The sequence below is a fragment of the Tricharina praecox genome, assembly GCF_024521635.1.
Source record: "Tricharina praecox strain CBS 144465 chromosome Unknown BZA05scaffold_24, whole genome shotgun sequence".
Classification (NCBI taxonomy): Eukaryota; Fungi; Ascomycota; class Pezizomycetes; order Pezizales; family Pyronemataceae; genus Tricharina; species Tricharina praecox.
This window is the reverse complement of record NW_026250426.1, coordinates 460,841-488,064: the sequence shown is the minus strand read 5'-3', so window position 1 is coordinate 488,064 and position 27,224 is coordinate 460,841. Positions and strand designations below refer to the sequence as shown.

Sequence of the window (27,224 nt, the reverse complement as noted above, 5' to 3'; positions counted from 1 at the left end):
CATGAGCGTATTATTTTTGGCCAGGAGGGTGTGTGAAGATACTTTTGGCGCGTTGGTCAGTTGTATCTATTGAATGAGTTTGTGATTATGTAGGCAAAGTACCGGAGTGGAGTAATAGCTGTGAGTTTGGAGAATAGAATTATGCCTCCAGATTTGACCATGTGTAGATCGGGTTAGTAATCCACCATAGTGACCGTTGGTAATACTCATTTTCGCTCACTCGTGCCTCTTCAGCGGTCTCTCCACTCCAGTGAACATCTCTAACGCCACTGTTCACCTGCCCAGGCACTTGTGGAATTACTGCTGTCTTTGCGGCCTCGATTCACCACCAGGTAGTATGTATGTAGAGTAGATGCGTCGATGTACATAAAGGCTCCAGTGTTCCCCGAAGCTTGGGTTACCCACGTACCATGGTGGATTTACTTTAGTACATGGTGAGTACTCAGGCATACAGTACATACATCACTTCTTTCTGCCAAACACCAGCTTAACCTGGTACCTATCCGCCAGTTTATATTTCTCCTTCTTCCTTCTTCCTTCGGTATGTAGCAATCTCACCGTTTTTCAAAGACGACGAAATCTCATGCAACTATAGCCAACCAATTCAATCACGATTCACGCTCAAGACAATATGTAGAAACATTGTATCGCTATATAGACCTCGTTATAGACCTCGTTATAGGTATCATAAGTAGGCTATAAAAAGCCACAAGCCATAATCACCCCCCAAACTCCGCATCGAAAAATTGAAAATTGAAACAAGACAGACAGACAGCAACGCCCGGGGTACAGATACAGATACAGATATAGAATCCAGATACAGAATTCGCCAACAGCCAACGGCTAACGGCCCAGAAGAAGATATAAGCACCTGGTATCATAGTACACCCAAGCCAAGTAACCAATGTACAGTCTAGGTAGATCCACACCAGCGCGGACCTCCCTCCCTCAACCAAACCAAACCAAACCGTCTACATTACAACACAATCGCCCTCCTCCTTGTGCTTCCCATTCGACCGCGACAGGCGTTCTCTGCTCTTCTGTACCGCCGCTGTGCCTCCCTTCTTTAGCTCCTGCAGTCGGAGCTGGGCTTTGGGATGTTGCTGGCCTTGTGTTCTATCAGTCACTCGTTCCTTCCCAGCGAAGAAGGCCTTGGTGGGGGGGACATACTGGCTGCTTTATAGTACCACTTCTTTGCCTCGTCGAGATTGGGTGGTACGCCTATGCCGACCTCTGTGTAGTACCCCAGAGCGTACTCCGCCTTTGCAAGCCCGTGTTCGGCGGCCTTGCGGGCCCATAGGTAGGCCTCCGTGTCGCTCTGCTGGATCACACCCTCGGAGCCGGTGAGGTACCATCCGCTGAGTGCTAGCTGGGCCTCGTGGTCGCCTAGGTACTTCTGTCAGTTTTGCTCTCTCTTTTTTTTTACGGCCGCACGCGGGGAAAATACCTTTCATGGCCGCCTTGCTGTACCAGGCAATGCTCTTCCGTGGGTCGACCGGACATCCCAGAGTGCCGTACTCATACCCGCAGCCCATACGGAACTGGGACGCCGCATACCCGAGCTCGGCAGCCCTCAAGAAAAGCTCGCGCGCGTAATCGACGTCCGGAATCACCACGTCACCGTTCTCGCCCTCATAGAGCATGCCCTGCCAGAGTCGGTCAGCAACGAACGAACGAACAAGACCATGAAGTCATCATCCTCATGTATTCTCACCAGCTCGTGTAACGCATGTTGGTTCGCCTCATCGGCCTGATCGGCCGCCCTCTTGAGCCAGATCAAGCCGTCCCGCGGGTTCCGCGTCTGGCCTAACAATCCTTTCCACATGATCATGCCGAGTTTGAACATCGCCGGCGTCTCGCCGAGTGCTGCCGCTTTCTTGTACCATGTCATGGCTCTCGTTGGGTCCTTACGGACTCCGGCACCAAGCTCGCAGCAAACTGCGTCCGAACGTCAGGACACAATCCTCAGATGGAAAATTTCATTCCCCACTTACCTGCAGTTCTATACGCAGATGGCGCGTGATTCAGTTTAGCGGCAGACTGGTATAGGTTGAATGCTCGCTCGTGATCCACCTGCAATCCCAGTTGGCCCTCGCCATAGCAGGACGCCAGATAGAACATTGCGTCTGGAAACGACTGTGTCCAATCCAATGCGATATCAGCAACACGTACTACATCTGTCAACCCAGAAACCACCTCGAACTCACCGCATTCGTCAATTTCTTGATGATTTTATGAGCATCAAAAATGTAGTTCTCCCTGTTCCTCCTGGTGGTCTTGATATCTGCGCGGCCGCCCTCACTGGCCAGTGTTGTCGCCGCCTCGACCATCTTCTTCGCCAGTTTGAGCTGGAGCGTATTGTCATTAGGATTCATTGTCGCCTGATTCCGCATCTGCTCCAATTCCTGCATGGTCACCGGCGCTTCAGCACTCGTGGGCGATGGCCTATCCGTCCTGCGGTCATCTTCATACTGCCGTATGGGAGGCGGCGGAGTATGGGTGGGGCCACCAGCAGCATCTTGCAGCAATCCTGGCCGTACGGGCGGTGGATGCGCAGGGAGTAGATCGGGATTGGAGTGACGCATGGCCACTTGTTCGGCTTCGCGGAGCTCAGCTGGAGAAGGATGCGCAGGTAGTCCGCCGTCCTGTTGGACCGAAGGTCTTCTTTGCGGTAGTGCGGAACTCTGTACAGAGCGGATCGAGTGATTCGAGCGGATGCTTCTCGGAGCTGGCGAGCCCATACGTAGCGCCGCAGGAACGTTCGACCGCGGAGGTATGCTGTACCCGTCGATCGAGGGACGCGGTATTGGCGGAAGATCAGCAGGCATCTCTGCCGGTCCATCGTAGTGGGCTCCGGCGCTGTACTGGCCCGCGAGATCGGGCTGCGACCGGCTGCGGTATGCTTGCTGGGCAAAGTCCGAATCTCCACCGTTCCATTGACCGTTGGCTTGCGGGTGCGCAGTGCCGGGTGGTGCAGCTTGCGGGAAGTTGGACTGTGCCGCATGTCCTGCCGGCGCGTTCTGATACGTATAGGCATCGGCGTAGTCATCCACATAATCGTCGTAATAATCCGCTTCCTGAAAGTATGCGTCGAGTACGTCCGCCACACTCTCCCTCGGCCACTGTGACTCTGGCGGCCCTCGGACACCATACGCCGGATTCTGCCTCACTTCGGCCTTAGGCACGACTGCGGGGGCATGCGCGGCAGGATTATAGGCTTGGTACTGGGGTTGGGCGGAGATCGTGGGCATCGTCTGACTCCTCTGAACCCCCATCGTAGGTTCCGGTGCACTTTGATATTCCCCGGGGTAGAGCCGGTATCCCGAGTCATCCGCCGGGTGAATCTGTCCATAGCCGTTCGGCGCACCCTGTATGGGCGGTGGTCTACCAGATGGCGGATGGTCCCCGCTCCCACCATTCGCAAACCCTCTCCCACCTCTGGGCGGTAACCTCTGTTGCTGCGGATGTCCGCTCCGCCCCATATCGTAGCCCATCGGCGGTCCTCCACGTCCACTATCGTAGCCCATCGGCGGTCCTCCCCGTCCACTATCGTAACTACCATGCGGCGCGCGCATCTGCCCGCCTTGCCGCATCCCCATTCCCCCTCCTCCTCTATCCATCCTTGGATCGCCGCCTCTAAACTGTCCACCACCACGCGGCGGTCCCTGCGGCCCCCGACTCTGTCCGTTCGCACCGATATGCATACTCCTCATCCCCTCATCCACACCGTAACCGTAACCAGGGCCTGGGCCAGGACCTGGCCCGTTCCGGCGAGCGTCTGGCGGTGGACGTCGCTGCTGCTGACCTGTGCGCACCCAAGCATCAGCCCAACCGCGCAACCAACAAATACGGCAGGAGTGGAGCGCTACTCTGTGACCTCATAGCCCCTCCTGCGCCACCTGGCCTGCCGTCCATCTCATACTGTCCATGGAGGTTATGCGGCTGGCTAGCCGACTTCGCGGGCGCCCGCTTCCCGCGCGCTGCCGTAGACGACAGTGCATATGGGCCGCCGTCGTATAGGCCGCTAAGGTCAACCTCTGGCTCGTCGTCGTAGACTTGGTGCTGCTGTTGCTGCTGCTGCGCGGGGAAGGGACGCCGCATCGTTTGGTGCGGGCGCGCTTGGTCGTAAGCCATGGTGTGTATGGTGGGTGGTAGCGGAGGGGGAGGGGGAGCGTGAGTTCCGGCTCAGCAGTGATGAACGGGAATGAATGGGGAGGCGGGGGAGGGTTCGCTCCTGTGCTGTGCTGTGCGCGCTCGCTGGCTGGCTTTCGTTTCCGCCTGATTTCGAGTGCGTCGGGGTATAGGCTACCTATGCGCGGTGTTAGGCAAGGCGCTCCGACTCTGCAACGGAAAATGGCAAACGGATGTGTGTTTACCCTCCTCCCTGTTTCCTTGCGGCGCAGACGGGATTGAAGCGGCCGTTGTTGTTGTTGTTGTGCGCCGGCGTTCCCCTGAATAAGTATGTACCAGCACTATGAGACGAGAAGAAGGAGTGAATGAAACTGGCAGGTAGGTAGGTGCGGTGGGTGTTCGGTGTTCGGTGTTCGGTCGTGGGTTTGAGGGCAGGCAGGCAGGTAGAGTACTACTGTAGTAGTAGTAGGTATAGACACCACCCCCAGTTGGTGGGGCTGTGGGGGAGGGATTGTTCCTGGCGCGTAATGACAAGGGACCTGCCGGGCAGGACAGGACAGGACAGGACTCGGGGATTTGTGGTGGTGGTGGTGGTGGTGGTATCTAGTGGTGACGGAATGATTCGTTCAGATGAGATGAATTGCAGGCGCCCGCAGGCTGCCTTGCCCCGTGGACAGCCAGCTCTCCTCGGGAATTTGCCTCCTCACTTGGAGGATACGATAGGTACATAAGAGGCAGATGCGCGCATCTCCTCCTCCAGTCCACTTACGGGCTTTACGTTGACAACCCCATTGGCGTTACATACTGGGTACCTATCGGCCTCGTCACCTTGTCTCCCATTTCCGGGTCTTGTCTTTTTGCCCGCTCTAGGTAGGTTGGGGTTATAATCCCAGGGCCTTATTTGGACCGGCCCGTCCAAAATCCAAATTCCAGGGGCTTCAGACCGTCTGAACCGCACGTCAAATTACGGTTAATCAGTTCTATCAACTGGTAAAGGTGAAGACTTCAGAGTGGCGTACCTGCTGAAGTTTGAACTCTCCGTTGAGGTGAAGCGGGGGGCGGTGTGGCTGTGTTGTGCCGTGAGCCGTGCCTCGTCGTCGCAGCGTCCTCTGTATCACGTGGAAAGTCAGTTGACTGTTGAACATGCTACAAAGCTCGTGAGCACTAACGAACCTACCAAGTGCTCTATGCATGCACCTAGGATGCTTCGATTTAGGGTCTTCTCCGCTTCTCTGCCTGCAGTAAGGGACTTCGGCACAGGCACAGGAACGTTCAGGAACAGGAAATAGCCGAGTCCCGGCCAGCCGGCGGGGGCAGTCCCCACAAACAATCTGCCCTTATTATTTTACTACATCATACACATACTCTGGAGTCTGACGGGTGAGGTACGAACCGTTGTTTGTGGCGCCTGCGTATCGGCACTCTAAGAATATATCTGTACCGTCCGATGCGCTCGGACTGGCAACAAGATCGACGGCCGGGCCGGTATGTTGCATCAGGCGCAGGTCGATAAGGCGGCCGCTGGCGGGATGGATGCGGAATGGCGCGATTACGGAGATATCTAGGTACGGAGATATCTAGCCTCCCCGCGGGTCCAACCACATGCACGGACGTTTACCAGTACCGGTAAGTTATCGGCGAAACGGTTGCGCTTCAGGACGCGTCCAGTAACAACGAACGAAAGAAGAGGGCTTTCGAGGGTTTTCGATATCCTTCTCGAGAACTGGACTGCTCGAGACCAGTCGCGGGATCCTTGGTGCCTATTATCTAGGTGTTCGATCATCATCCCAGGGATGAATCTTGAAGAACTCGCCTGCCGGGAGTTATGGACCTGCGGTCGACCGGATTGAAACTACTACATACAGATGCGAGGCATGGGGCTGGAATACCTACGCTACATATAGCCGGCTCCAGCGAGTAAAGGAAGGAAGAACCCGGTATCTATTCAGAAGTATCATGGGAGCGCCGGCCTCAACGCCGGCGAACCACTACACCAGCACCACCACCACCACAAATACCACCCTCTCCTTGTTAGATGACCGCAGACCGTAGACTCCCGGCTTATTCCCGGGAGCATATCAACAAACGCCGTACCCTATCCGAGTTGATCCCGGACTCGTGTCGAGTGATACCCATGAACACCCGGCGTTGCGTCCACTGAGTCGTCAGGGCAGATGTCTGAAACCCACGATCGTCGACTCCCCAGACACTGTGTATCAGCCGTGTAACATGCCATCCTGGGGACGAAACAGTTTCGCTCGTCGCTACAGTATCAGTGTTGAGTATGGGATATGCTTCTGGTGTATGAGGATAGCCATAGTTACCTCAAAACCCTCCATCGAGCGAGATCCCAGCCACAGTTGAGTCTTGACACCATACACGAGTTCTCTCGCCGTTTCGGGTGCCTCCATAGAAAAGTCCATTCGCGGCCGTGAATCCGCGATATCTTCGAAACTCGCCCTTTTCCCGGCCAATGCACTCGCGCCCACCGCCAAGCGCGCCCCACTAAAGACGTCATCACCTCACCTCACCTCACCCCTCCACCCTAATCGCGACTTTTCCCGTTCGCCCACCACCACGACCACCACCAGCACCACCACCCCCACCACAACCACCTAATGCGCACCACCACGATCCTCAAGATGGCGTTCGCGTACTTCCCCCCCCATTTCCTCCCCTCGCCCCCCCCTCCGCCCCCCCTCCCTTTGTCCCCCGCCCTCTCACTAATTTTAACTCCTCGAGTACAGCGGCATAGCCTGCTGCGTCGGCGGCCCCGCACTGGTGATGTACGTGACGCCGGACCCGGACGAGCTGTTCTCGCGGTACAACCCCGAGCTGCAGGCGAAGGCGCTGTCGGAGCGCGAGCAGCGGCTCAAGGACCACGGCGAGTTCATGGCGAAGCTGCGCGAGTACTCGAAGAGTGATAAGCCGAGTTCGTCTCTCCCGTCTAAGTTTGAAGGGGAGCGGGGGACAGAGCGGGGGGGATGGGGGAGGGGGATGTGGGCGGATGAGAAGGAGTGGGCTAATACGTGGGTGTGTGCGGACAGTTTGGATCGTCGCGGCGGAAGAGGAGAAGAAAGCGGCTAAGGCGAAGGCGAGGGAGAGGAAGCGCATAAGGGAGGAGTTGGAGCAGCAAAGGTTGGAGATATTGGAGGAGCAGAAGCGCGGGGGGAAGTAGGACGACTGGACGAGGAGGAGGCGGCAGTGAAGGGGCGGCGGGGAAGGGGAAGGGGAAGGGGAAGGAGGCGCGGGGACGGGGCGGCTGTACCATACTGTATCTTACTGTACTCTACTTATTGGCGTTGTTTGCGATTGCGATTGGGGTGGGGTGGGATGGGATGGGGATGGGATGCGGACAGGATGGGATTGGCGATGGGCACGGTGTCGTGAGCTGGAACCATCATACAAAAGTCTGTGATTTGTGCCAGCACGCTACCTACGGTACTCAATGGCTGAGGACTGTTCGGAGTATCTATGTACAATAGATCTACCGGCGTGGACATAATCCGCAATCCGCAGCGTCGCATTGGATAGGTAATTATAGGCATGAGCGGTCACCAAGGAGAAGAATATCTAGGGTAATCCTCTCGTCCGCACGTATTCCGTCCCAAAAACCAAAACTTTAGAAATTGAGACAATGAGAGAAATAGTGTCGGTTGAAACTTGAGGGATGCACAGGAAAACCCTTTATTCGTCGATACATAATGTACCAAACAGTCTGCTCTGTCAGGCTTCAGTGCGGATATTCCTCCGGGCGTGCGAACCACCGAGGGGCCTAAATCCTAAGCAAAGCCCTAAGAAAAGCGCAGAGAACGGAACGGAAGGTCCTAGCAGACAGATGCCAGTCCCCAGAGTCGGTCATATGTCCTGGTATAGTATGTATCATATTTGTGCTCGCGGCCTCAATTGCAAACTACCTTCTGCATCGAAAGCATACACACATACAAAGCATCCAGTCGTAACCTACAATTTTCATCCCAACTCGCTGCCCAAAAGACAAGAAAAACAAACCATACAAACCATACAAAGCCATAAAAGAAACACCTAACGAAAAGAAAGAAATAAACCCCAACCTACAACTTCGCCGCGGTCCCGCCCACAGTTGTAATCTCATTGTACAGCAGCGTGGTGAGGAAATCCGCATAGTCCTCGCCGGTGATCTGCGCGGCAAAGTATCCCGCCGCGGTCGAGAACCGGTTGCCCTTGGGCGCCTTGGACGCCAGGTCCTCGGTCACCTCCTTCAGCACCTGCAGGTTGTACTCCTTCGTCACCTTCGTTCCCTCCGCGGTGACGGTGTTGTGCTTCGCCCATTGCCAGAGCTATTCCCGTTGTTAGTATGTGACATATAGCTAGGGAAGGAGGGGAAATACCTGCGAGCGGGACACTTCAGCGGTGGCCGCATCCTCCATCAGGTAGTTGATGGGGACGCAGCCGACGGCGCGCACCCACGACTCCATGTAGCACAGGCCGATGACGAGGTTCTTGCGGATGCCCTCCTCGGTCACGGCGCCGGGCATGTTCATGTTCAGCAGGTCCGAGCCGGCGACCTGCAGCTCCTCGCGGCGCTTGAAGATCTGATTGGGCGTCGGCATGTGCTGGTTGAAGACGTCGGAGGCGATCTTGGCGAGCGCGGGGTGCGCGACCCAGGTTCCGCTGTGGGGCGGTCAATAAATGTATGTATGCGAGCGGACGGGGGGAATGGAGGACTAACTCGTGACCGGCGCGGACTTCCCGGAGCTTGTCGGCGTACACACCCTCCATGGCCTTCTTGTTGGCCTCCTCGTCGTTCTTGATAGGGATCTGTGCGGCCATTCCGCCCATGGCGTGGACGCCGCGCTTGTGGCAGGTCTTGATGAGGAGCTTGACGTAGGCGTCCATAAACGGCACGGTCATGGTCACGCAGCTGCGGTCGGGCAGGACAAACTGCGGGTTGTTGCGGAACTTCTTGATCACGCTGAAGATGTAGTCCCAGCGCCCGCAGTTCAGCCCGGAGCTGTGTTGGCGGAGCTCGTAGATGATCTAGCCGGAGTCAGTCGGACATGGCTCAAGTGGGAAGTCGCATGCAGCCGCTTACCTCGTCCATCTCGAAGGCGGCCATGATGGTCTCGATAAGCACAGTTCCACGGATGGTTCCCCTGCGGACTCCGAGAGTGTCCTGAGCCAGGTTGAACACATCGTTCCAGAGGCGAGCCTCGAGGTGGCTCTCCATCTTGGGCAGGTAGAAGTACGGTCCGTGGCCGTTTTCGATAAGCTTCTTCGCATTATGGAAGAAGTACAGACCGAAATCGAAGAGACCACCCGAGATGGGCGTACCGTCGACTACGAAATGCTTCTCTTCAAGGTGCCATCCTCGGGGACTATCAGGCGGGATTGTGGTCAGCGATAGCTCGCAGATACGCACGTGATAGGAGGGGAGCATACCGGACGATAAGAGTCGGCAATGGCCGGTCGGTTCGCAGCTTGTAATCCTTTCCGCCGATCTTGCAGTCGACCTGTCGGCGGATCGCGTCGTAGAGGTTAATCTGGCCACTGATCATGTTCTCCCATGTTGGCGAGCTCGAATCTGCGTAATATCAATCGAGTAAGCTACGGCGCGCTCCGACGATCACACCCACAATAACCATATGCATCGGCCAGCATAACCTAAACCCAACAACCACACAACAAAAACAACAACCACCAGAACGATCAACGAACCTTCAAAATCCGCCATATACGTCCACACATCGGAATTCAACGCATTGATAACCATCTTGCGGTCAGTGGGGCCAGTGATCTCGACCCTTCTGTCCACCAGGCCCGGCGCCGGATCGGCTCCCCGCCATGTGGGGTCATCACGGATGTGCTTGGTCTCGGGCAGGAAGTCGGGCAGGATTCCCTTGTCGATCTCGGCCTGGCGGACCACGCGGGCCTGCAGAAGCTGTTGGCGGGTCTCGTTGAAGGTTCGGTGGAGCGTTGCGAGGAACGCACACGCTTCCTTCGTCAGGACCTTGCTGGCGGCGTCGCTGACGGTGCCCAGGACTTTGACGTCCACGAGGAGGGTGTCGGTTGGTGGGGACATGGTTATCTGCTTGGAGTGTGTATGTGTATGTGTGTGAGGGGTTGTGTGTGTAATGAGGTGTGAAGTGGTGGAGGGAGGAAGATATATAAGGGATTTCGTAGATAAGAGGAGGAGGACGATGACGGCAGACGGAGGTATTCACGGAGTACGCTCGAGCGGGCCTTTCAACTTTCAAAAGGACTTGGAGGAGGGGGAAAGCCCTCGAATAATATATCTTCTATGTACTGTCTGATCGGGGGGAGGGGAGGGGCCACAATTCCTTCGTCAGCCCAGGTGCAAAACTCTCGGGCCTGGGGAGCTTTCGCTTGTGATGTGAACTCCCATTGCCGAAGAAGCTCCGAAGATCTACAGCGTTATGGCGTAGGCATGACTGTTCCCTCCCTCGCTCGGCCTCGCCCCGCCAAGTAGCGTTGGTGCGCACCCACATGTCTTTTTTACGCCCATGATCCACACGAACGTTAACCTCCCCTTCCCCGGATTATTGTTCTGGCCCGACCTCGGCACAAGCGGCCTTTGCGGTTTTTCCCGAGGGTGGTTAGGCAGAGTACCTATCGGTATATATGCGGCCTCCGCATCATACATACCACAAGAAGAAGAGAAGAGAAGAGAAGGGCATCTCCCTCAGACCCTGCCTGGCTGATGACGCACTTCCAAGTTCCGACTCACTCCCCCGGTGCAGCGGGAGCAGCAGCAGCAGCAGAAGGGAACGGAATGGAATGCAGTGAGGCTGGCTGGCTGGCTCGGACGGATGACAGCACGGTGGCTACTAGCAGATACCTACACTGGCTCCAACACGCACTCGCGTATGTACCGTTTGTATGTATGTAGAGCCACCAGCGAGAGAAGGTTGCGTTGCATGAGCCATGAGCGAGGACGAAATGGAGAACACAAAACCGGCCGGTAACGCGGGTCGGTATTCGCCGCCTCTCCGCCCCCGCATCGGCCAGAAGGGAAGTGGCGCTGCTTGTGTGGTTGTGTGGATGCATCCCTCCATCGCTCCATCAGTCCAGTCCGGTCCAGTCCCACTTCCCTTCCCATCCCTTCCCACTCCGCATCCCACTCCCCCGCAGCGGACATCATCCACCAGCACCCACCATCAGCGCGCCGCGAATAAGCGCGCATCGCTCTCCTGCCTGCCTGCCTGCCTGCCTGCCTGCCTTCCTGTGTGTGTATGTATTTACACAGGGTCGTAGACCCGTAACCAGGTCGCTGGGCACGCACATTACGCATATCATATCCTGTTTTTCTTCTTATCCTCCATGTCTCCTTCGTGCTTCCGGCAATCTCCCCGCTTGACCTGACCTCAAGGTGTGTGGGGGGGAATGCCGTGCTGCCGTATGTAGGTAGTCATCTCGGGCCCTGAGGAGCTGCTCAGCTAGTTTCCATGCCTACATGCCTACATACACACATCAGAGCTCTCCGCACTCCGGTGTCCGTCGCGCTATGTATACATATGAACGAGTAGGGAAGTACCTTCTCTGTGAGGATGATGATGTTCTCCACCACTACGTTGCGGTGCGGAGAGGGCGATGGAGTGGAGATGGAGTGGAGTACCTACATGATGCCAGGAACCTAGCATACATATTTGATTATCGCGGGAGTATTGTACAGTACAGTATGTACATATCTCGATATATATGCCGCTGTCACTGTGCATCCCACGAACGTTACGCTACGTACGATGCCGACGGAACCGGACTAGATAGGTATGGAGATAGGCAGACAGAAATGAAGTTGATGCTGGGTATAACTACAAAAATTTGGCACTAAATTATCGCCCGCTCTCCGCTTGCGTGTTAAGTTCTAACGACAGTGAAGACAGCAAAAAGGCAGCAGTCAATAAAAGTAAAAGCAACCCACCCAAACCAAACACAAAAATCAAAATGAAAAGCACAAACTCCTGGAATCCCAAATCCGATCCACAGTGAGTGAGTGGAGTCGACCGGACCTAATCTATCATACCCCACATCCACACCAACGCACACTTCTATCTATGTAGCTGTCTGTCGGAGAGGAGAAGACGACGCTTGACGCCTGACGGACGCTTAGATGTTTCCGACGCCCCACTTCTGGTCGATAAGTCTATACCGCAGCTGCTCCTTGCGGTACCGGATAACCATAGCGGCACATAGCAGCAGCACCACATCCATGCCCACGACGCCAAACGCCGCCGTGAATAGGTTCTTAAGCCACTTCTCGCCGTAGTTCGAGAACGCCGTGACGCAGCCCTCCTTGGACGCCGCGATGATATCGTTCGTGCAGGTCGCATCCGGGACGTAGAGCGGGAAGGTCGAGTTGACATAGCCGCAGCAATCGAACTAGATAGAGTAACCATATAAGCCCTAACTGCCCTTCATCTCCTCCTTGGGGGCTTCCATTCGATCGTTCTCACCTTCTGCTGCAACATGCTCTGGGTAACATCACTCTGGCGGCCCCACATCTCTTCGAGATTCGCACGGGTAGTGAGTGTCTGAATCCATTCCATCAATCCCAGCACGAGCGTGAAAACCAGACAGACGACGACTCCCCAGGAGTGCATCTTCAGCCAGGTCCTCGAATTTGGCAGCGCAAACGCCGGCAGCGATACGACGAACGTGATGACGACTACGATTCCATTTGCGAGCACCGCGACTAATGGGCAGTTTTGGAGGAGCAGCTGCCGCCCGACTGACTCGACCGTGGGCGGCGCTGACACTTGCGCCGTCCACACTGACGCCGCAGCTATCAGCATCACTCCTGTGGCTAGGAAGATGAAGTCCGACACGATAAAGGAGGCGAGAACGGGGTGGACCATGGTTGCGAGGGAGTGGCGATCGGTGTGAGTAGGAGTAGTAAGGAGTGGCGATTCGATTCGAATTCACGATACCCTTCGAGGGTTATGTTTTTGCAGCTGCTTCGATTGGAGAGTTCAAGTGAGCGTGGTAATGGTGGTTGCGGTGGTAATGGCGGCGGCGGGTGTTGACGATGATTGCGAGCTGCGAGCTGCGAGCTGCGATTCAAAAATTCGAAATCGGGACGGGATGTGCAATGCGAATGACGACCGGCGTCTGGTATGCTCGGGATGCAGTACAGTACAGCAGCGAGTGTGATTTGAGGACGTAGGGACCGGAAGGAACGACGACGACGACGGCGGCGGTGGGGGGGGGGCGAGCTCAAAAGGAATGTGGATATTGAGGAAGAATAGGATTCGGTGGTGTCAGGGTCAGGTCAGTTCAGGTACCGAAACGCCAAGAAAAGGGGCAGGGAACTCCACACGTGAGGCCCGGTATTATTAGAGACACTGCTCAAACCTTCTGTGAAGGAAAAGCTTCGGTTGGAGCAAGCGCCCTGAGCAGCCGCTCCCCAAGAGTAAATCTAGACGGCTTCCTGCCTCTGTGCTCGCACTGCGGCGTCCATACATGGAGTGCCTACTTCGGCGCTTCAATGAAACCAAAGGCCAGACGAGCATGAGGCACGGAATCATACCACTGGTGCGTACGCCCTTTGGATGCGCGGAATCCACCTGGACCATGCAAAAATACATGTAGGAGGACGAGAATTTGAGAGGTAAGCAACACAGCAGCATAGAGTAATGGTCAAGTCAGCAGCCAGGGTAGCCAATGTGCCAGGTACTTCGCCGTTCGTGCGCACTTGCACCCATCCATCGGTAGTGCCTGGCCAAGCATGTATGTATAGGCGTACATACAACTGGGTCAGTCACACCAGGATTGTAACTTCACCCGCGGTCAACCAACTGATCCGAGCCACTCACGGACGATCACTCGAGGCAGTGGGTCATAATTGCTGTTGGCTGGTTGCTAGAAGTCTGGTACTTCAAATGAATACTATTATTCAGGGAGATAGTATGGCTCATGCTTGAGTTGGAGGATTCCCACCCCACCTCAAAGCTTGGTCGTCTTCGAGCTTCCTAAGAAAAAGCCCAGTTAAGAGAACAAGCCTCAGTACCCTCGCAGCCGATCAATGCGACTGATCCTCCTCATTCGACCACATAGTTGGAGTTGTACGTACGTGGAAGCCATATATTATCGCCGTGAAATGAGTGATATCGAGTGATGGTGCATGAGACAGTTGGATTTCGTAAAACCCTGGCCGAGAGTGCGGAGGCTAGAATATTTGAAGGTGTTCTAGAACATTGTTTATTTGGTGACATTGTGAGTGTTCCTTTTGAAGAGCGAGGAACGAACGAGCGTGGAATAATGGAATTTGAATCGGGTTGCAACCTAAATTTAGCACCACCATCGTTACCCGCTCTGCCACATGTTGTGCCCACTGCCCACCACTTGCTCTAGCTCCCCATCCACAGCAACGGGTCTCACCTCCACCATCTATAGTCTAGCTTGTACCATTCGTCACATCTTGCAAGATGCTGATATCTCTCACCGTCGGCAAGCTCGACGCCGGCCTCGCAATCCTGTTGACCGAAGACAAGCGATTGGTGGCCCGCCCCGCTCCTCCATTCCTGGCAACCCGACAGCACACGAGGCCAATGCTAATCCAGCTGCACAGATCGAGTTCCCGTCCATCCTGCTTCCGCCGGGAATCACCTCCGGCAGCATAGTCGACATCCAAGTGTCGCGCAACATCGCCGCCGAGACCTCGAGCAAAGCCTCCTTCAGCAAGCTGCAAGGCGAAATCTACAATGCGTACGGTGTGCGATCGCCGAGCAAGCCCGTCCTGCGCCTCCGCAACGCCACACAGACATCCATCGTGCTGGAATGGGATCCGATCGAGCTGGCCACGGCGACGCTGCGAAGCCTGACGCTGTACCGGAACAACGCCAAGGCCGGCTCCATCCCGAACCCGACCGCGCACACGAGCACAAAGATCTCCGGACTGGCCGTCGGCGAGGAGTACACGTTTCACTTGGTCCTAAGGACCAGCGCCGGGACGTATTCGAGCGAGAAGGTTACCGCCCGCACACACAAGCTCACCGATCTTAGCGGGATCACCGTGTGTCCCGGCGTGATGTCGGCCGAAATCCGCGAGCAGGTCGAGGCGTCGCTGTCGCGCATAGGAGCGCGCCCGCTGCAGGACTCGGTCCGCATCGATACCACGCATTTTGTGTGTACCGAGGGCCGGGGACAGGCGTGGGAGAAGGCGGTCGAGATGAATATTCCGGTTGTGAGGCCCGAGTGGATCGAGGCTTGTGAGAATGAGGGCAGGATTGTGGTCGCTAGGAACTTCTACCTCGGCGTCGATATTCAGAAGATGCGCCAGAGCATGCCCCCGCCCAGACAGCCGCAGACTCCGGTTACTCCCAGTGCCCCGCAACATAGTCCGCGCCTATCCGTGGCTTCGCCGGAGACGACGCATACACCCGAGCACAAGGAGGGTAGTGGGGAGGAGGGTCCGGCGAAGAGTGAGCGTAGTGCGTCGATTGCGGACTCGACAGGAGGCCGGAGTGAGGAGAAATTGGGTGGTAATGATGGCAAGAAAGAAAGTGAAGGCGTCGATGGAGCTGGGGACTCTGGAAAGGAAGAGGACAAGGAGAAGGAGGATGGCGGAAATGGGGAGGGCGGTGAGAAGTTTGATAGTGTGCCTTTGTGATGAGCGATCTCTAGAACTTTGCTTTGCTCTTTTGTTCACTTGCTAGTCAGCTGGAGATTTGCTGTGTGGAAGCTTTGTTTAAACACGGGGGTTGCTGTCTATAGTTGTACTCTCATGAGCTTTGCTTGCACCGTTGATATCTAGCTTAGGTAGCTCTAGGGAGCTTGTTTACGCGATGGAAGCACCGGAGACACGCGTACGGGGGGATCTCCATACTCCACAAAATGCAGTTTCTCCTTGCTACATCACAGCTGTTCGAGCAGGGTAGAGTTTGTCCTTGATTTGGCGATTTATTCATCGCGACCCCCCGCCCGAAAAGATTCAACGCCGAGCTCACAAAAGCAGACCCATCCCATTTATGGAAAAAAAAAGAGTACAATCGGTGGACGCCGGAAGAGATGTTCAATTTTTGTGTTCACCCACCGACTCTCCACCACCACCCAAGCTCCGCAGTACATTTATGCGGAAGCCTTGGCGGCCTTGGCAACAGCCTTCTTGACCTCGAAACGCCTCTGCTTCTTGAGGACCATGACCTTGAATCGGTCAAAGTCGTTCAGAGCCCACCTCTTCTCGGTCGAGGCGATGCGCTTGGCGAGCGCCGACTTGGCCCACTTCTCAGCGACACCCTCCTTCTCCCAGACCTTGGCGACGACACCGGTGCGGGCTCCGCGGGGCAGCGTCGTCAGAATGATACTGGTCAAGCTGACGTGTGCGAGGGGGAACGACTGGCGGGGGACACCGGCATCAGGGGAGTCGATCAGGACCTAGATAGAAGCGAACTTTTAGCTCCGGAACGACGCGCGGGAATCTGGAACTGAGGTCGAACGTACGCGCTTGTGATCGATAATCTCGACGATGGTAGCGAGCTTTCCCTTGGAGGGGCCGTCGTTGATCAGGACGAGGCGTCCGACTTCAACGAGCCTATTCCATTACGGCACATATCAGCCTGTTGCCCTCCAACACATCCCATCTCAGTCCCGCCATATCCTCTCCCCCCCCAATAGAAATCCGACATACCGCCATTGAGAAGCCTTGACTTCGTAGGACATTTTGATCGTGCGGGGTGGAGGTTGGGTTAGTCGTCGGGGTCGGGGTTTGTCGCGTCGGTCGTCGGCTGTCGTTCGTCGTGTTGCTTTCAGTCGTGCGTCGGGCTTCGATAATTTGGCGGCGGTCGGTGGGTGCGTCGAGAGATTAGTGCGTTGATGAATGAAATTACCGTGACGGCTGGTGCATGATTGGGGGTTTTGCCCTAAGTTGCACAAGCTGAGTGATTGGCGCTAGTGATGCGCGGGACTACAAAGCGTCGACTTTTTTGTGTTACCGCAGCTTTCTCTTCTTCAAACTTTTCTCTTTGTCCGTTCGTCGCGTCTCCCACCGCCAATCGCCGCCATCACCATTTCTCTGCACAAACCAATTGACTGGCCAACCATCGCGTGGTATGTTACTCTCCTCATTTCACATCCTCCCATCACCTTCCCCATGTCTCTCATGAGGAGATAATTTGCGATTGAGGGCATCAACCATAGGACCTCGCCGGGTCCTATCAAGTGGTGATGCTGCTCTGATATTTATTCTTACATATTCTGATCCCGACATTCTTTCAACTACTTTTTGCAAATCTTCATTCACTTGTGAAGAATCCTGCTAAACCCACCGAAGACATACAGGGAACTCTTCACACTTTTCAAACCCCGCCTGCTTGATATAACAAACTGTGCGTACCGACAGGCGCAATAGTCGCTTTCCCTCCCCCATCCAATGATTACAACCTATGCACATAGATAGTATGCGATGCTTCAAGCAAATGCGCGTTACTTAACAACCAAGATCACTGAGGATACCCAGTACACATAACTTTCTTGTCACTACCTTCAACACAGAGAATCACATGAAGCTAATTCTGAAGATTTTAGGATACTTGAAACTATACGATGCTATATATGATTCGAATTGAATGAAATGTGATTTCTGGATACTGCTTGTTCTTCTGTGACATTCGATGTGAAATGAGGGATCTGCCAGCATGCTTTCTGCAGCCATGTCTGCTTCCAACGTGACGGAACTGTAGTCTATCTGCCATCTGAAAACCGCCCTCTGCAGTTCTAGATGCGTCCGCATGCTGGTATGTAACGGTACGGCACGTCGCCCTCTTCACATGGCCACGTTATGTATGTGGACGTCGATCTTGAAGTCGCTCCATGGCACTCACATCTGTAGAGCAGAGCCCCGCCCTTCCGCGCGCCCCAAAACGGTAGTTGGACACAGCCTTGACTACAGCCTTGTCTGGCTGCTACTCGAACCATACCCAATGAGTTCCATCCTATGTCAGGAGCTGACTCGGTGGCCCAGTAGTCTTTCTTCCTCTCCGTCCTTTCTACCTCCCCGACCTCCTCCTACCTACTACTGCACACCACAATCGAGAACATACGATACAGAGCCACAATCGGTTGTCAACCTAGCTACCTCAGATTCGGCAATGGAAAGAAGAAGAGGGAGAAGGAGACGAACGGGGGGAAGGCGAGGAAGGCTGCTGCAAGTGGGAGTGGCGGGAGGAGAAGTGCGAGGGCGAATCCGATTCTGAAGACGGAAATTGAAGGTCTGCGCCGAATTTACGATTTGGGGGAGGGGGGGTCATCTAATAAAATTTGATCGATGACTGTTAAGATCGGTGAGCTCAGAGCTGGAAGGTACAGACACCTGCTTCCTCAGCTGGACTACGATTGGTGGCGATTAGCTATTTCTCCTGCCGCCTTTGGAGCTGCCGTTACTGCCATATCTGACGCTGGTGAGGATATGCCTCTACTTCTTCTGATGCCGGGCTGGTATTGACAGTGATGTAGCTCCTGCCCCAGTCGGCTCTGTGTCTTCTTCTGTTGCCATTCTAGAAGCCGGAAAGGATATGGCTTCTGCTTCTAATGCTGGAGATGGTGTTGATGCTGGTATAGCTGCCAGTTCCGTTCTCTTTGGATCGTCTACCACTGTTTTCTTGACCCCGAGCCGGCACTTAGGCATAACCAGCAGAAGCTTTTGAGTGAGTTACCTGCACTTCTTTCTCCGTGGTTGACCCTAACTGGGTCATAGACTTCCTCGGTGCGGAATAGCTGGCGAAACTCATGCGATACTGTTTTGGATTAATGGTGGTTTGGGGCTGTATAATTTGGTGTATTGGATTCAATTTGATATGGTAGGGGATTACCGCCATGAATTCGGGGCAGAAGGGCTGTATCTTGACTCTTGAGTGGATCGACGAGACCTTTCTCCAAATCCCGTGATCACCCGTCAACCTCGAACTAAACACGCTACTCCATCCAGACTAGCCAGGTACCGTTACCACGCACATCCCACCACACGTTACACAGAAAAGCTCCCACTTCACTACCGGTATATACCGCAACCAAGTTCCAACCACAAAATGGGCTTCCTCCACCCCGGCCGCAGCGTCCGCAACCGCACTACGGGCCGTCGGCGGCAATCGCCATACAGCGTCCCTTCACGCTCCTCCCACACCTCTTCCCCCCGGCCCACTCACGCACCATCTCCCCCGCCGCCGCCGCCCGCCAACCCCAAACCCACGCTCGCAACCCTCCCCACAGAGCTGCTGCACACCATCTACCTGCACGCGCTGAACCCGTCCCTCGCCGAAACCTGCCGAGCACTGCACTCGGTCCTGCAGCCCACCCGCCACCTGCGCAACAGCTGGGTTTCCAGCCACTTGCACTCCGCGCCCGCGGCACTGCTGCGCGGCCGCTTCCTGACGGCGGCGGCGGTGCGAGAATTCGAGGCGGCGCATGGGCGACTGCTGCTGGACGGGGTGCCGCTGCCGCTAAGGCTCCTGGACTTTTCCGAAGAGCCTGGAGAGCCCGGAGAGCCCGGTGGGGAAGGGTTGCTGCAGATGCTGGTCGAACGGGGCGCACGATGGGAGGACCCCGGGGAGGCGCTGCGCGCAGCGGTGGAAACGGGCCGGTGGAGCCTGGTCGAAAGCGTCCTGCTCGAACCTAGTGTTAAGGCCGATGCTGGGTGTTTGGAGATGGCGGTTAGGGGTGGCGCTGGGGTGGAGGTTGTAGAGAGTCTGGTGGGGAGGGGTGCGGAGGTCGGCGTGGGTGTGTGGATGGCGGCGGTGGAACGCAGTGAGCGCGGGGAGGGTGCGGTGCTGGAGTGGTTATTGGAACGGGCGGTACCGCCTGGGGAGGTACTGGGTGTTTTGGTAGGACGGTAGGCGGGCTGGGGTGGTGTATACACCGGTGATTGACGGACTACATAAACTGTATGATCACACCTAGTTCGCGAGTTGAGAATGGTAACGCATAAGAAGAATAAAATTCCCTCCTAAATACCTTAGCACCTAGGTAAATATCCCTAAAGAAAACTGAAGACAATTGACGAAAAAAAACCGAATGAAATGAAGCTGGATGGGAATTAGGTAGAAAGGAAACCCGATGAAGATGCAGTAAGAAATGAAGCAAGAAAGAGATGATAGAACGCCGCCCATTACGAACACCATGGTAACAACCCAAAAGAAAAAAAAATCAAAGCAAACAAAGCAAAGCAAACAAATCAAAGAAAACAACGAAAACAACCTTTTATTTGATCAAATCCGCTGCCTAGGATAGGAAAGAACAAAGGAGAAAACAAAAAAAAAAGGAGAAAGATCCATAGAAAGGAACCTGTAAGGTTCAACAATTACCTGATGGCCATCTCCTGGGTGGATGGCTGTTCAGCATCGCCAGCATCACTCTCCGCGATGCCATCATCCATTTCTTCGTCCGTCTCGTCGTCGCCGGTGACAGCACGCGCCATGCGACTCTTGCTGGAACTGGGAGGGGCAAGGGGGCTGCTAGTCCTCTTCTTCTTCTTCTCCCTCTCGCGATCAGCCACCAACTTGTTCATCTGGTCCACCGTCATGGCGGTGGGAACCTTCTTCACCGAGGGGTCGGAGAGGATATCAATGTCGTTAAAATGGCTCCATCCGATAGCCTTACCCCGGTTTTGAGTGAAGTTTGAGGGCCACGCGGTGGCCAGCTGGGCATCTTCGTCCGGGTACATCCAGTAGGAGACTGCCTGTGGCTCGTACCAACGGCCACATATCTGCCTGAACCCGATCTCGAACATCTCGCCGGGTTTGTTTCGGGGGCACCAAACAGTGGGGCCACTCTTTCCTGGGTCTCCATGACGCATCCTGGGCGGCAATTGCGCGAAAGTCTCGGGACTAACCATTCTGGCTCTGTCCTCGACGGTGCGGCCCTGGTAGTAGACGTTGCCAACCAGGCGAAAGGCGCACTGATCTTTTCTTCCCCTAATGGGGGCGATCAATGTGAAGATTTGCTCCACAACCATAACACTCTCCCCCTGGGAGGGGTCTTTGGGGTCTATGATTCTAATTGGCTCGCCGACAAAGATCTTCTCCGCTCCAAAGAACATCCCATTGTAGGAATACGCGACACTTCCTTCTAATGCCAGTTTTATTTCCTGGTCGTAGGCTGGTACGGGTATTTTTGTGGGCGCGTCGAATTCAAATAAACTGAACGTGTGAGATAGCCTACGGCCTTCGTTGACGGATGGGTGTTCCCTCCTCTTGTTGTTCCCCTCGGGAGGCTTGATGAAGTCGGGGCGAGCCAACCACGGCCTAATGAAGTGCTGCTGAACGCGCTCAAGCCTATCGCCGGGCTTGTTCTTCAAAGCACCCAACAGCTGGATCTTGTAGGCCTCTTCCTTCTTTCCTTCCCATGGGGCAGCACCACCCGCGTTGATGCCGACGAACCCACCGGCACTCTGGGGGAAGCGGAATGGAGGGTTGTTGAAGGGCCTCTCCAGGACGACACCAGCCGCCCAAAGCTCCGAGTCGGCAATATCGATGACCGCCGACAAGTCCTTCTCCTCTCCCGTCCAGACCCAAACAAGCTCTGCTTTACGGGCAACCCATCCAACCATTTCCTGCTCTCCCAGACGCTCCACGACCTCTGCGTGCATGCGGGCCTCAGCATGGGCTTCAGCACGAGCTTCTTCCGTAACAAAGGTATTGTTACCTACCGCTCCGCCAGGGGTGCGGGACGGAGAAGCGCAGTATTTGCAGATACAGTCTTTGTTCTTGTCTATAACGCTGTTTCCATTGTTCTTCGAGTCGTTGGCAGCTAGGTAAAGCATGTGGGGGAGGAATTCAGCTGGCGAGCGGAAGCGGGAGCCGCTGGGGTGACCGAACAGGTAGGTATCCTTTCGAATCTCGTTCTATTCATCACATAAATTAGTCAGAATCATTTCTATCAGCCGTCCTCCTTCACGATAACATAAGAGCAGTAGAGTAGCACAACATACATTGGTCAACTTATTGTGTTCGTACAACTTATAGCCAGCGGGCATGCTCTTGAGGATGTACTTCATTCCTTTGTTCGCGTCAAGTGCGAACTGTTCCACCAACGCCGTTGCACACTTAATGCGCCAGAGGAGGTCCTTGGATTCGCCGGCGTTGATGGCACGGAAATAGCCAGCAATTGCGTCGGGCTGCTTTGCATCTCCAGTGGTGTTGATGGGATGCGTGGAAGCCTTGCCGTCCGAGTATCCTATGCTGAACTCTACGAATTTCTCCATAATTGCGAGGGCTTCTAGTAGTTGCTCAAGTTGGGTGGTGGTAGTGGGGTTGGTGGTGGAGGTGGAGGTGGAGGCGGAGGTGGTGGTCGAACGGGATTTGGTCGAGCGGGAGGTGGTGGTGGAACGGGAGGTGGTGGAGCGGGAGGTGGTGGTGGAGCGGGAGGTGGTGGTGGAGCGGGAGGTGGCGGGGGATGGAGGGCGGGGCGGCCTGGGATGGAGGACGCGATGGCATCCCATGGTTGATGTGGTGTGGGTGGTTGATCACGTGAAGTGGTGTGGGTGGTGAATCACGTGAAGTGGCGCAGGATAGATCGATAAGTGTGGCGGTGCCATGACAGAGTCCAAGTTATAGCCCTAACTTATCACAACTTTCCACTAGGGTCCAGACACAAATGATGACTCTGTCCACGTACTTTCTTAAGCTACATAAATTTAATAGACTTCTTTACATAAAGAGCAAAGAGAGTACTTTTGGCTCTCCGGACGTGCTACATACTTGTGATAAGGGAATCACGAGGCTCGAGCCGTGTCAAACAACCCTAACCCACCGAGCCGCATCCCACCATCCCACCTACCCGGCGGGCGGCATTCCCAAAATTCTCAATCCGACCTCAGACTCCCGCATCAGCTACAGCAAACATGAGCGTCGGCCGCCCACTCGGCCGCCTTCTGGCATCGGCCGCTACACCATTCCGTGCCCGCACATTCACCTCCGCCGCGGCCGCCCAGTACCCACGGGTGCCGACCAACCCCCGCCCCTCCAACAAATCCAACACCAGCAGCAGCAGCACCGCCGTCTCCCGCGGCTCCGCGATGTACACCGACGCCCAGCTCGAAGAGCTCAGTAGCCACTTCAGCCACGAGCAGCTATCAGCGCTGCTAGCAGGCGAGCAAGCGATCGACCGCGCGGACTTCTCACGTCGGGCCCCACGGCGCGAGGGCGACCCCTTCTCGCTGCCGTACCTCGACGACCTCTCAGTGATCGACCCGGTGCTCGACTTCCTACCGGAGAAGACGACGAAGAAGATGCGGTCGCTCGGCGAGACCACGACGCACGGCGGCGTGACCAAGACGCTGCCGAAGAGCTCCCTCCCCCGCTCCCAGGACCCCGACATCAAATACGACGACGCCGACTCGGAAGGCAACCTCTTCCGCAAGCTGTCGCAGGCGACCGGCATGCCGCTCACGGAGCTCAAGACCCTCCGCACGCGGCTGATGCTGACGCACTCGGTGACGAACCAGACGCGCATGGGGAAGATCCGGAAGGTGTATGCGTTGGCGGTCGCAGGCAACGGGAACGGGCTGCTAGGTGTAGGCGAGGGCAAGGCGGTGGAGAGCGAGGATGCGATCCGCCAGGCAACGTACATGGCAATGCGGAATATGGAGCCCATCCCGCGCTATGAAAACAGGACTATTTACGGCGACGTGGAGGTCAAGCAGGGCGCCGTGGAAATGAAGGTTTTTACAAGACCTCCTGGTTTGTTCCCGTCCCGTCCCGCACACCACGACTTACACCACCAAATTGACTAACATCCGCGGAAGGATTCGGTGTGAGATGCTCCGCCCATATCTTCGAGATGTGCCGATGCCTTGGAATCCAAGACCTCTCGGCGCGTGTCACTCGCAGTAGGAACCCCATGAACGTCGTCAAGACGTTCCTCAAGGCGCTCAAGAGCCAGCGGCTGCCCGAGACCATTGCCCGGGGTCGGGGAAAGAAGTTTGTTGATGTCAGAAAGGTATATTACAGTGGCACGTTATAGTAGTCAGTCGTGGGGGCAAATGGATCTTTGTAAAATAGGAAGAACTTGAGAGATCTGGATGGCGTCTTTCGGACTTTGGGGACTGGGTAAAAGTAGTAGAACCTTATAGAACTACATGTCCGTTGTTTGTATGTACTGAACCGAACCGATTACTTTTACAAATCCAATCCGTCCAATCCAACCCACGACCATCATCCTCCCACCACCACCACCACCACCACCACCACCTCACCCCGTCTAGAGTAATCGTAACACTTCCTCCGTGGCTCGAGACAGACAAGGAAGAGAGGAGAGAAATCCATCCCATCCTATCCCATCCTACGAGACGCACACAAATATACAACGTTAGAGTGCGAGATAGATATAGAAAAGAAAAAACAAGAAGAAGAAGAAGAAGAAGTCCCAACGCCCCCAACAAGAAGTATAAGGAAGATGAGATCCCCATCATTACGCCATGAACCATTTCAACTTTTTCTTCCGGATCCCCGGCCGCTCCATCATCACTCACTCACTCGCACTCGCACTCGCGTTTAAACCGACCAGACTCCGACCATACCATCACGTCTTCCCTCAACCAGGTATCCATCCTTGACCCTGACTCTGTCGACGACGGAAGCGGCTTTACTTGCGTCGTCGTCCTTGAGGCCAGCACCACAGTCCCAATGCCGGCCGTCGGTCTTGTCGTAGATCTTGACGACGTTCTCGCCGACCGCGGAAACGATCCGGCGTGCGTCGAATTGCATGCTCGTAACTGGGTTGTTATACCCAAAGGCATCAAAGATCGTGCCAGTTCGGAGATCCCAGATCTGTAATTCTCAGTATAACTGCTTTGGATGGATGGGTGGGTGGATGGGATAGCCTTACTCGAATGCTTCGGTCTAAGGAGCCAGTTACAAGGTGCATATCGTCGAACTGCAGTGCTGTGACAGGCCCAGTGTGACCGACCAGAGAACGATGAACCTGTCCACTCCTCACTTCGCAAACAGACATGGCGTGTATTAGCAACCAGTCATCGCGCCAATTCAATTCGGATGCACGATTCGCACTCACAGTCCCACAGTCTGACCATTCCATCGGCAGTTCCACACGCCAACGCGGCATCGAAACACTGCAACGCGCCCACAAAGTCGCCGGAATCACCGCCCGCCACCCGGCCGTTGGGCGTCCTCCACTTTCCCTCGTCCATGCTGCTTTGCGCGGCGGCCCAGAGGACGTCGAGGGTCTGCACGCATCTCCCCTTCTCCAGATCCCATTGCCGTAATGTCTTGTCCTCACTGCCGGAAACCAACATGTCGCCTTGGAAGTAGAGAGCAGTCACCTCGTCAATGTGCGAGCCCAAGGTCAAAATGTGGCACTCCTCCATGGATGGTGTCGTGCGCGAAGGGGTACCATCCTCTTCTTCGTCAGGCGTGTAGCGGTAGCTCTCTGCTCTAGAGAGATCCCACAACCGAATCGATGCATCCGCGGAACCAGTAGCCACGATGTTGTCCTCGACTTGGAGACAGCGAACAGAAGCATGGTGACCTTCCAGCATGCCCAGACATCTACCTGAACCTAAGTCCCAAACCCTGACGGTGTCGTCCAGTGCTGCGGTAACCATGGTTCCAAACGGTACATCAAAATCTAAGCATGTTATGGTGTCGTTGTGAGTTTGCATATCTTTGATTGCGGCGCCAGGTTCGAGGTGTCCATGAAGCACAGGTTTCGATATTCTCCGGTTGGCTTTCCGTTTCCGAGGTTGTTTGCCAGGTATTTTGTTGTAGATAGATTCAGACATAAACGAGTCACCGGCTTCACCAGCAGTGTCCTCGGACGAGGATGGATCAGCGCGATGGGCTGCCCCTTCGCCGGTCATCTCGAGCTCATCCTCCATTTCTTCGATCTTGTTCTCCACAGAGACAACTAGGTCTCAAGGTCAGTACCACCGATGCAGTAGCACAAGCTCGCTACTCGACTCGCCATGGAGGGGTCATCATACTCTCGTGCTCTACCTCGCTTTCCTCCTGCTCCAGCTGTGCTAATCTGTCGAAGACAATGTTCCGCATCTGGTTAAGGTTGGTAATCTTCATATCGATCTCCCTGATTTCCGCAGAAGCCATATTCTTCCTGATGGCCAACATTTCCAGCTGTCTTGTGAGCGCCGCCTTCTCGCGGGCCATATGGACCAGGGTTGGCGGGCCTTCCGGCGTCAAGCCATTCAGCCCTTCCAGCGCCTTATGCTTCCCGGAGGAGCGTCTCCGGTGCCTGGTTCTCCCGCGCTCGGTAGCCGCAAAAGTCTCGTCTGGAATTGTCGCCTGGAAGCCCTGGAATAGCGAGTAGGCGTGCTCCGCGGCGGGGATATCGGAGAGCATCTCATCGGGCACATGGGTCAGCGCGCGATGCTGAATCTCTGCGGTCGACAGCTTCGATCTGACGAGCTCGGTAGGCGAGCGGTGGTTAAACGACAGCATTCGCTTCTGGATCGAGGGGCGCTTCGCTAGCTGCTTCGAGATGTCGCCCATGGTGTTGGTGTAATGGTTCGGATGTCCGGCGTCCGCGAACGGGCCGATGAGCTGTCCCGCGGTTGCTGTGACGGTGCGACCGAACGCTGTGAGATCGCGTCCCTGCGGCGGTGGACGATACGGTTAGAATTGTGTGTTGGCTTCTGAGCAGCCCGGAGGTGGGGTGGAAACACACGATGACAGTCCCCAGAGTTCCGGGGAGTTCGGGGGCTTCTGCGGAGGCCGGGCGAGGTTCAGGACGGGTGGCCGGAGGTGAGGGCGCACGGTCTTGTCGCGGGGCGGAGGAGTCCATGGCGTTGCGATGCGAAGTACAGGGCAACCTAGAATTGGACTCCTAAGGACGGGGCGCGCCCTGAGGGGTGGTGGCGACGGATAGACTGTGATTGCGGTTGATGCGATTGTCACTCGCGGGATTGGGCCAGTCCGGTTGGTTGGTTGGTTAACTAGAACTTTGGTTGCGGACCGGACAGTTGTGAGTGGCCGTCGTTGCGGATAAGCAAGCAAAATGTGAAGTCAGTTGCTTGGGTGGTGGGATGGATGGCTGATATGCTGGTGGCGCATGCAGTCTAGATGACCGAGGTGTGGCGCATGCATACAGTGGTACCTAGTAGATGCACATGTAATTTGAAGTGCATTCGCTGC

General features: G+C 55.5%; 10 protein-coding genes across 10 annotated transcripts; 4 read left to right on the top strand and 6 right to left on the bottom strand.

The window, feature by feature from the left end:
- Positions 1-836: 836 nt before the first annotated feature.
- BZA05DRAFT_140758 (uncharacterized protein) lies at positions 837-4,429 on the bottom strand. Its single transcript, XM_051478891.1, has 8 exons — positions 4,377-4,429; positions 3,870-4,309; positions 2,208-3,805; positions 1,995-2,136; positions 1,715-1,938; positions 1,448-1,646; positions 1,171-1,386; positions 837-1,108 (listed from the first exon to the last, which is right to left on the bottom strand). Exons 2-8 carry the CDS (start codon positions 4,132-4,134, stop codon positions 972-974), a joined length of 2,781 nt encoding a protein of 926 aa, XP_051336812.1. The 5' UTR covers positions 4,135-4,309; positions 4,377-4,429; the 3' UTR covers positions 837-971.
- Positions 4,430-6,650: 2,221 nt separating this feature from the next.
- On the top strand, positions 6,651-7,447 carry BZA05DRAFT_140734 (uncharacterized protein). Its single transcript, XM_051478890.1, has 3 exons — positions 6,651-6,784; positions 6,879-7,063; positions 7,179-7,447. Exons 1-3 carry the CDS (start codon positions 6,750-6,752, stop codon positions 7,307-7,309), a joined length of 351 nt encoding a protein of 116 aa, XP_051336811.1. The 5' UTR covers positions 6,651-6,749; the 3' UTR covers positions 7,310-7,447.
- A 757-nt stretch (positions 7,448-8,204) lies between these two features.
- BZA05DRAFT_342012 (malate synthase) lies at positions 8,205-10,192 on the bottom strand (the record flags this gene model as incomplete). The annotated part of the gene is made up of 6 exons (XM_051481016.1): positions 8,205-8,450; positions 8,502-8,784; positions 8,843-9,150; positions 9,206-9,488; positions 9,553-9,694; positions 9,829-10,192. 6 exons carry the CDS (start codon positions 10,190-10,192, stop codon positions 8,205-8,207), a joined length of 1,626 nt encoding a protein of 541 aa, XP_051336810.1.
- Positions 10,193-11,898: 1,706 nt separating this feature from the next.
- Positions 11,899-13,441, bottom strand: BZA05DRAFT_431398 (uncharacterized protein). The gene is made up of 2 exons (XM_051486189.1): positions 12,585-13,441; positions 11,899-12,510 (listed from the first exon to the last, which is right to left on the bottom strand). The coding sequence occupies exons 1-2, from the start codon at positions 12,984-12,986 to the stop codon at positions 12,238-12,240; spliced, it is 675 nt and encodes a 224-aa protein (XP_051336809.1). The 5' UTR covers positions 12,987-13,441; the 3' UTR covers positions 11,899-12,237.
- Positions 13,442-14,375: 934 nt separating this feature from the next.
- Positions 14,376-15,946, top strand: BZA05DRAFT_407137 (uncharacterized protein). The gene is made up of 2 exons (XM_051484604.1): positions 14,376-14,627; positions 14,699-15,946. The coding sequence occupies exons 1-2, from the start codon at positions 14,556-14,558 to the stop codon at positions 15,737-15,739; spliced, it is 1,113 nt and encodes a 370-aa protein (XP_051336808.1). The 5' UTR covers positions 14,376-14,555; the 3' UTR covers positions 15,740-15,946.
- On the bottom strand, positions 15,947-16,907 carry BZA05DRAFT_407135 (ribosomal protein L14-domain-containing protein). Its single transcript, XM_051484603.1, has 3 exons — positions 16,757-16,907; positions 16,570-16,660; positions 15,947-16,503 (listed from the first exon to the last, which is right to left on the bottom strand). Exons 1-3 carry the CDS (start codon positions 16,786-16,788, stop codon positions 16,198-16,200), a joined length of 429 nt encoding a protein of 142 aa, XP_051336807.1. The 5' UTR covers positions 16,789-16,907; the 3' UTR covers positions 15,947-16,197.
- Positions 16,908-18,956: 2,049 nt separating this feature from the next.
- Positions 18,957-20,032, top strand: BZA05DRAFT_476274 (uncharacterized protein). Its single transcript, XM_051488241.1, has one exon. It carries the CDS (start codon positions 19,152-19,154, stop codon positions 19,953-19,955), a length of 804 nt encoding a protein of 267 aa, XP_051336806.1. The 5' UTR covers positions 18,957-19,151; the 3' UTR covers positions 19,956-20,032.
- An 8-nt stretch (positions 20,033-20,040) lies between these two features.
- Positions 20,041-22,509, bottom strand: BZA05DRAFT_407128 (uncharacterized protein). The gene is made up of 2 exons (XM_051484601.1): positions 22,049-22,509; positions 20,041-21,961 (listed from the first exon to the last, which is right to left on the bottom strand). The coding sequence occupies exons 1-2, from the start codon at positions 22,319-22,321 to the stop codon at positions 20,420-20,422; spliced, it is 1,815 nt and encodes a 604-aa protein (XP_051336805.1). The 5' UTR covers positions 22,322-22,509; the 3' UTR covers positions 20,041-20,419.
- A 403-nt stretch (positions 22,510-22,912) lies between these two features.
- BZA05DRAFT_407126 (ribosomal protein S5, C-terminal domain-containing protein) lies at positions 22,913-24,271 on the top strand. Its single transcript, XM_051484600.1, has 2 exons — positions 22,913-23,798; positions 23,864-24,271. Exons 1-2 carry the CDS (start codon positions 22,961-22,963, stop codon positions 24,079-24,081), a joined length of 1,056 nt encoding a protein of 351 aa, XP_051336804.1. The 5' UTR covers positions 22,913-22,960; the 3' UTR covers positions 24,082-24,271.
- Positions 24,272-24,611: 340 nt separating this feature from the next.
- BZA05DRAFT_447590 (WD40-repeat-containing domain protein) lies at positions 24,612-26,874 on the bottom strand (the record flags this gene model as incomplete). The annotated part of the gene is made up of 5 exons (XM_051487168.1): positions 24,612-24,887; positions 24,946-25,055; positions 25,132-25,983; positions 26,060-26,684; positions 26,758-26,874. 5 exons carry the CDS (start codon positions 26,872-26,874, stop codon positions 24,612-24,614), a joined length of 1,980 nt encoding a protein of 659 aa, XP_051336803.1.
- Positions 26,875-27,224: the final 350 nt, after the last annotated feature.

Coding starts and splice junctions, on each gene's coding strand:
- BZA05DRAFT_140734 (XM_051478890.1), top strand. CDS start 6,750: ATGCGCACCACCACGATCCTCAAGATGGCGTTCGC. Junction 6,785..6,878: donor ATCCTCAAGATGGCGTTCGC/GTACTTCCCCCC, acceptor CCTCGAGTACAG/CGGCATAGCCTGCTGCGTCG. Junction 7,064..7,178: donor CTCGAAGAGTGATAAGCCGA/GTTCGTCTCTCC, acceptor GTGTGCGGACAG/TTTGGATCGTCGCGGCGGAA.
- BZA05DRAFT_140758 (XM_051478891.1), bottom strand. CDS start 4,134: ATGGCTTACGACCAAGCGCGCCCGCACCAAACGATGCGGCGTCCCTTC. Junction 2,137..2,207: donor TCAAGAAATTGACGAATGCG/GTGAGTTCGAGG, acceptor GATTGGACACAG/TCGTTTCCAGACGCAATGTT. Junction 1,109..1,170: donor GTGGTACTATAAAGCAGCCA/GTATGTCCCCCC, acceptor ATAGAACACAAG/GCCAGCAACATCCCAAAGCC.
- BZA05DRAFT_407135 (XM_051484603.1), bottom strand. CDS start 16,788: ATGTCCTACGAAGTCAAGGCTTCTCAATGGCG. Junction 16,661..16,756: donor GTCAAGGCTTCTCAATGGCG/GTATGTCGGATT, acceptor GTAATGGAATAG/GCTCGTTGAAGTCGGACGCC. Junction 16,504..16,569: donor AGATTATCGATCACAAGCGC/GTACGTTCGACC, acceptor GCTTCTATCTAG/GTCCTGATCGACTCCCCTGA.
- BZA05DRAFT_407137 (XM_051484604.1), top strand. CDS start 14,556: ATGCTGATATCTCTCACCGTCGGCAAGCTCGACGCCGGCCTCGCAATC. Junction 14,628..14,698: donor TGACCGAAGACAAGCGATTG/GTGGCCCGCCCC, acceptor CCAGCTGCACAG/ATCGAGTTCCCGTCCATCCT.
- BZA05DRAFT_431398 (XM_051486189.1), bottom strand. CDS start 12,986: ATGGTCCACCCCGTTCTCGCCTCCTTTATCGTGTCGGACTTCATCTTC. Junction 12,511..12,584: donor AGAGCATGTTGCAGCAGAAG/GTGAGAACGATC, acceptor TACTCTATCTAG/TTCGATTGCTGCGGCTATGT.
- BZA05DRAFT_407126 (XM_051484600.1), top strand. CDS start 22,961: ATGAGCGTCGGCCGCCCACTCGGCCGCCTTCTGGCATCGGCCGCTACA. Junction 23,799..23,863: donor GGTTTTTACAAGACCTCCTG/GTTTGTTCCCGT, acceptor CATCCGCGGAAG/GATTCGGTGTGAGATGCTCC.
- BZA05DRAFT_407128 (XM_051484601.1), bottom strand. CDS start 22,321: ATGGAGAAATTCGTAGAGTTCAGCATAGGATACTCGGACGGCAAGGCT. Junction 21,962..22,048: donor AACACAATAAGTTGACCAAT/GTATGTTGTGCT, acceptor TGTGATGAATAG/AACGAGATTCGAAAGGATAC.
- BZA05DRAFT_476274 (XM_051488241.1), top strand. CDS start 19,152: ATGGGCTTCCTCCACCCCGGCCGCAGCGTCCGCAACCGCACTACGGGC.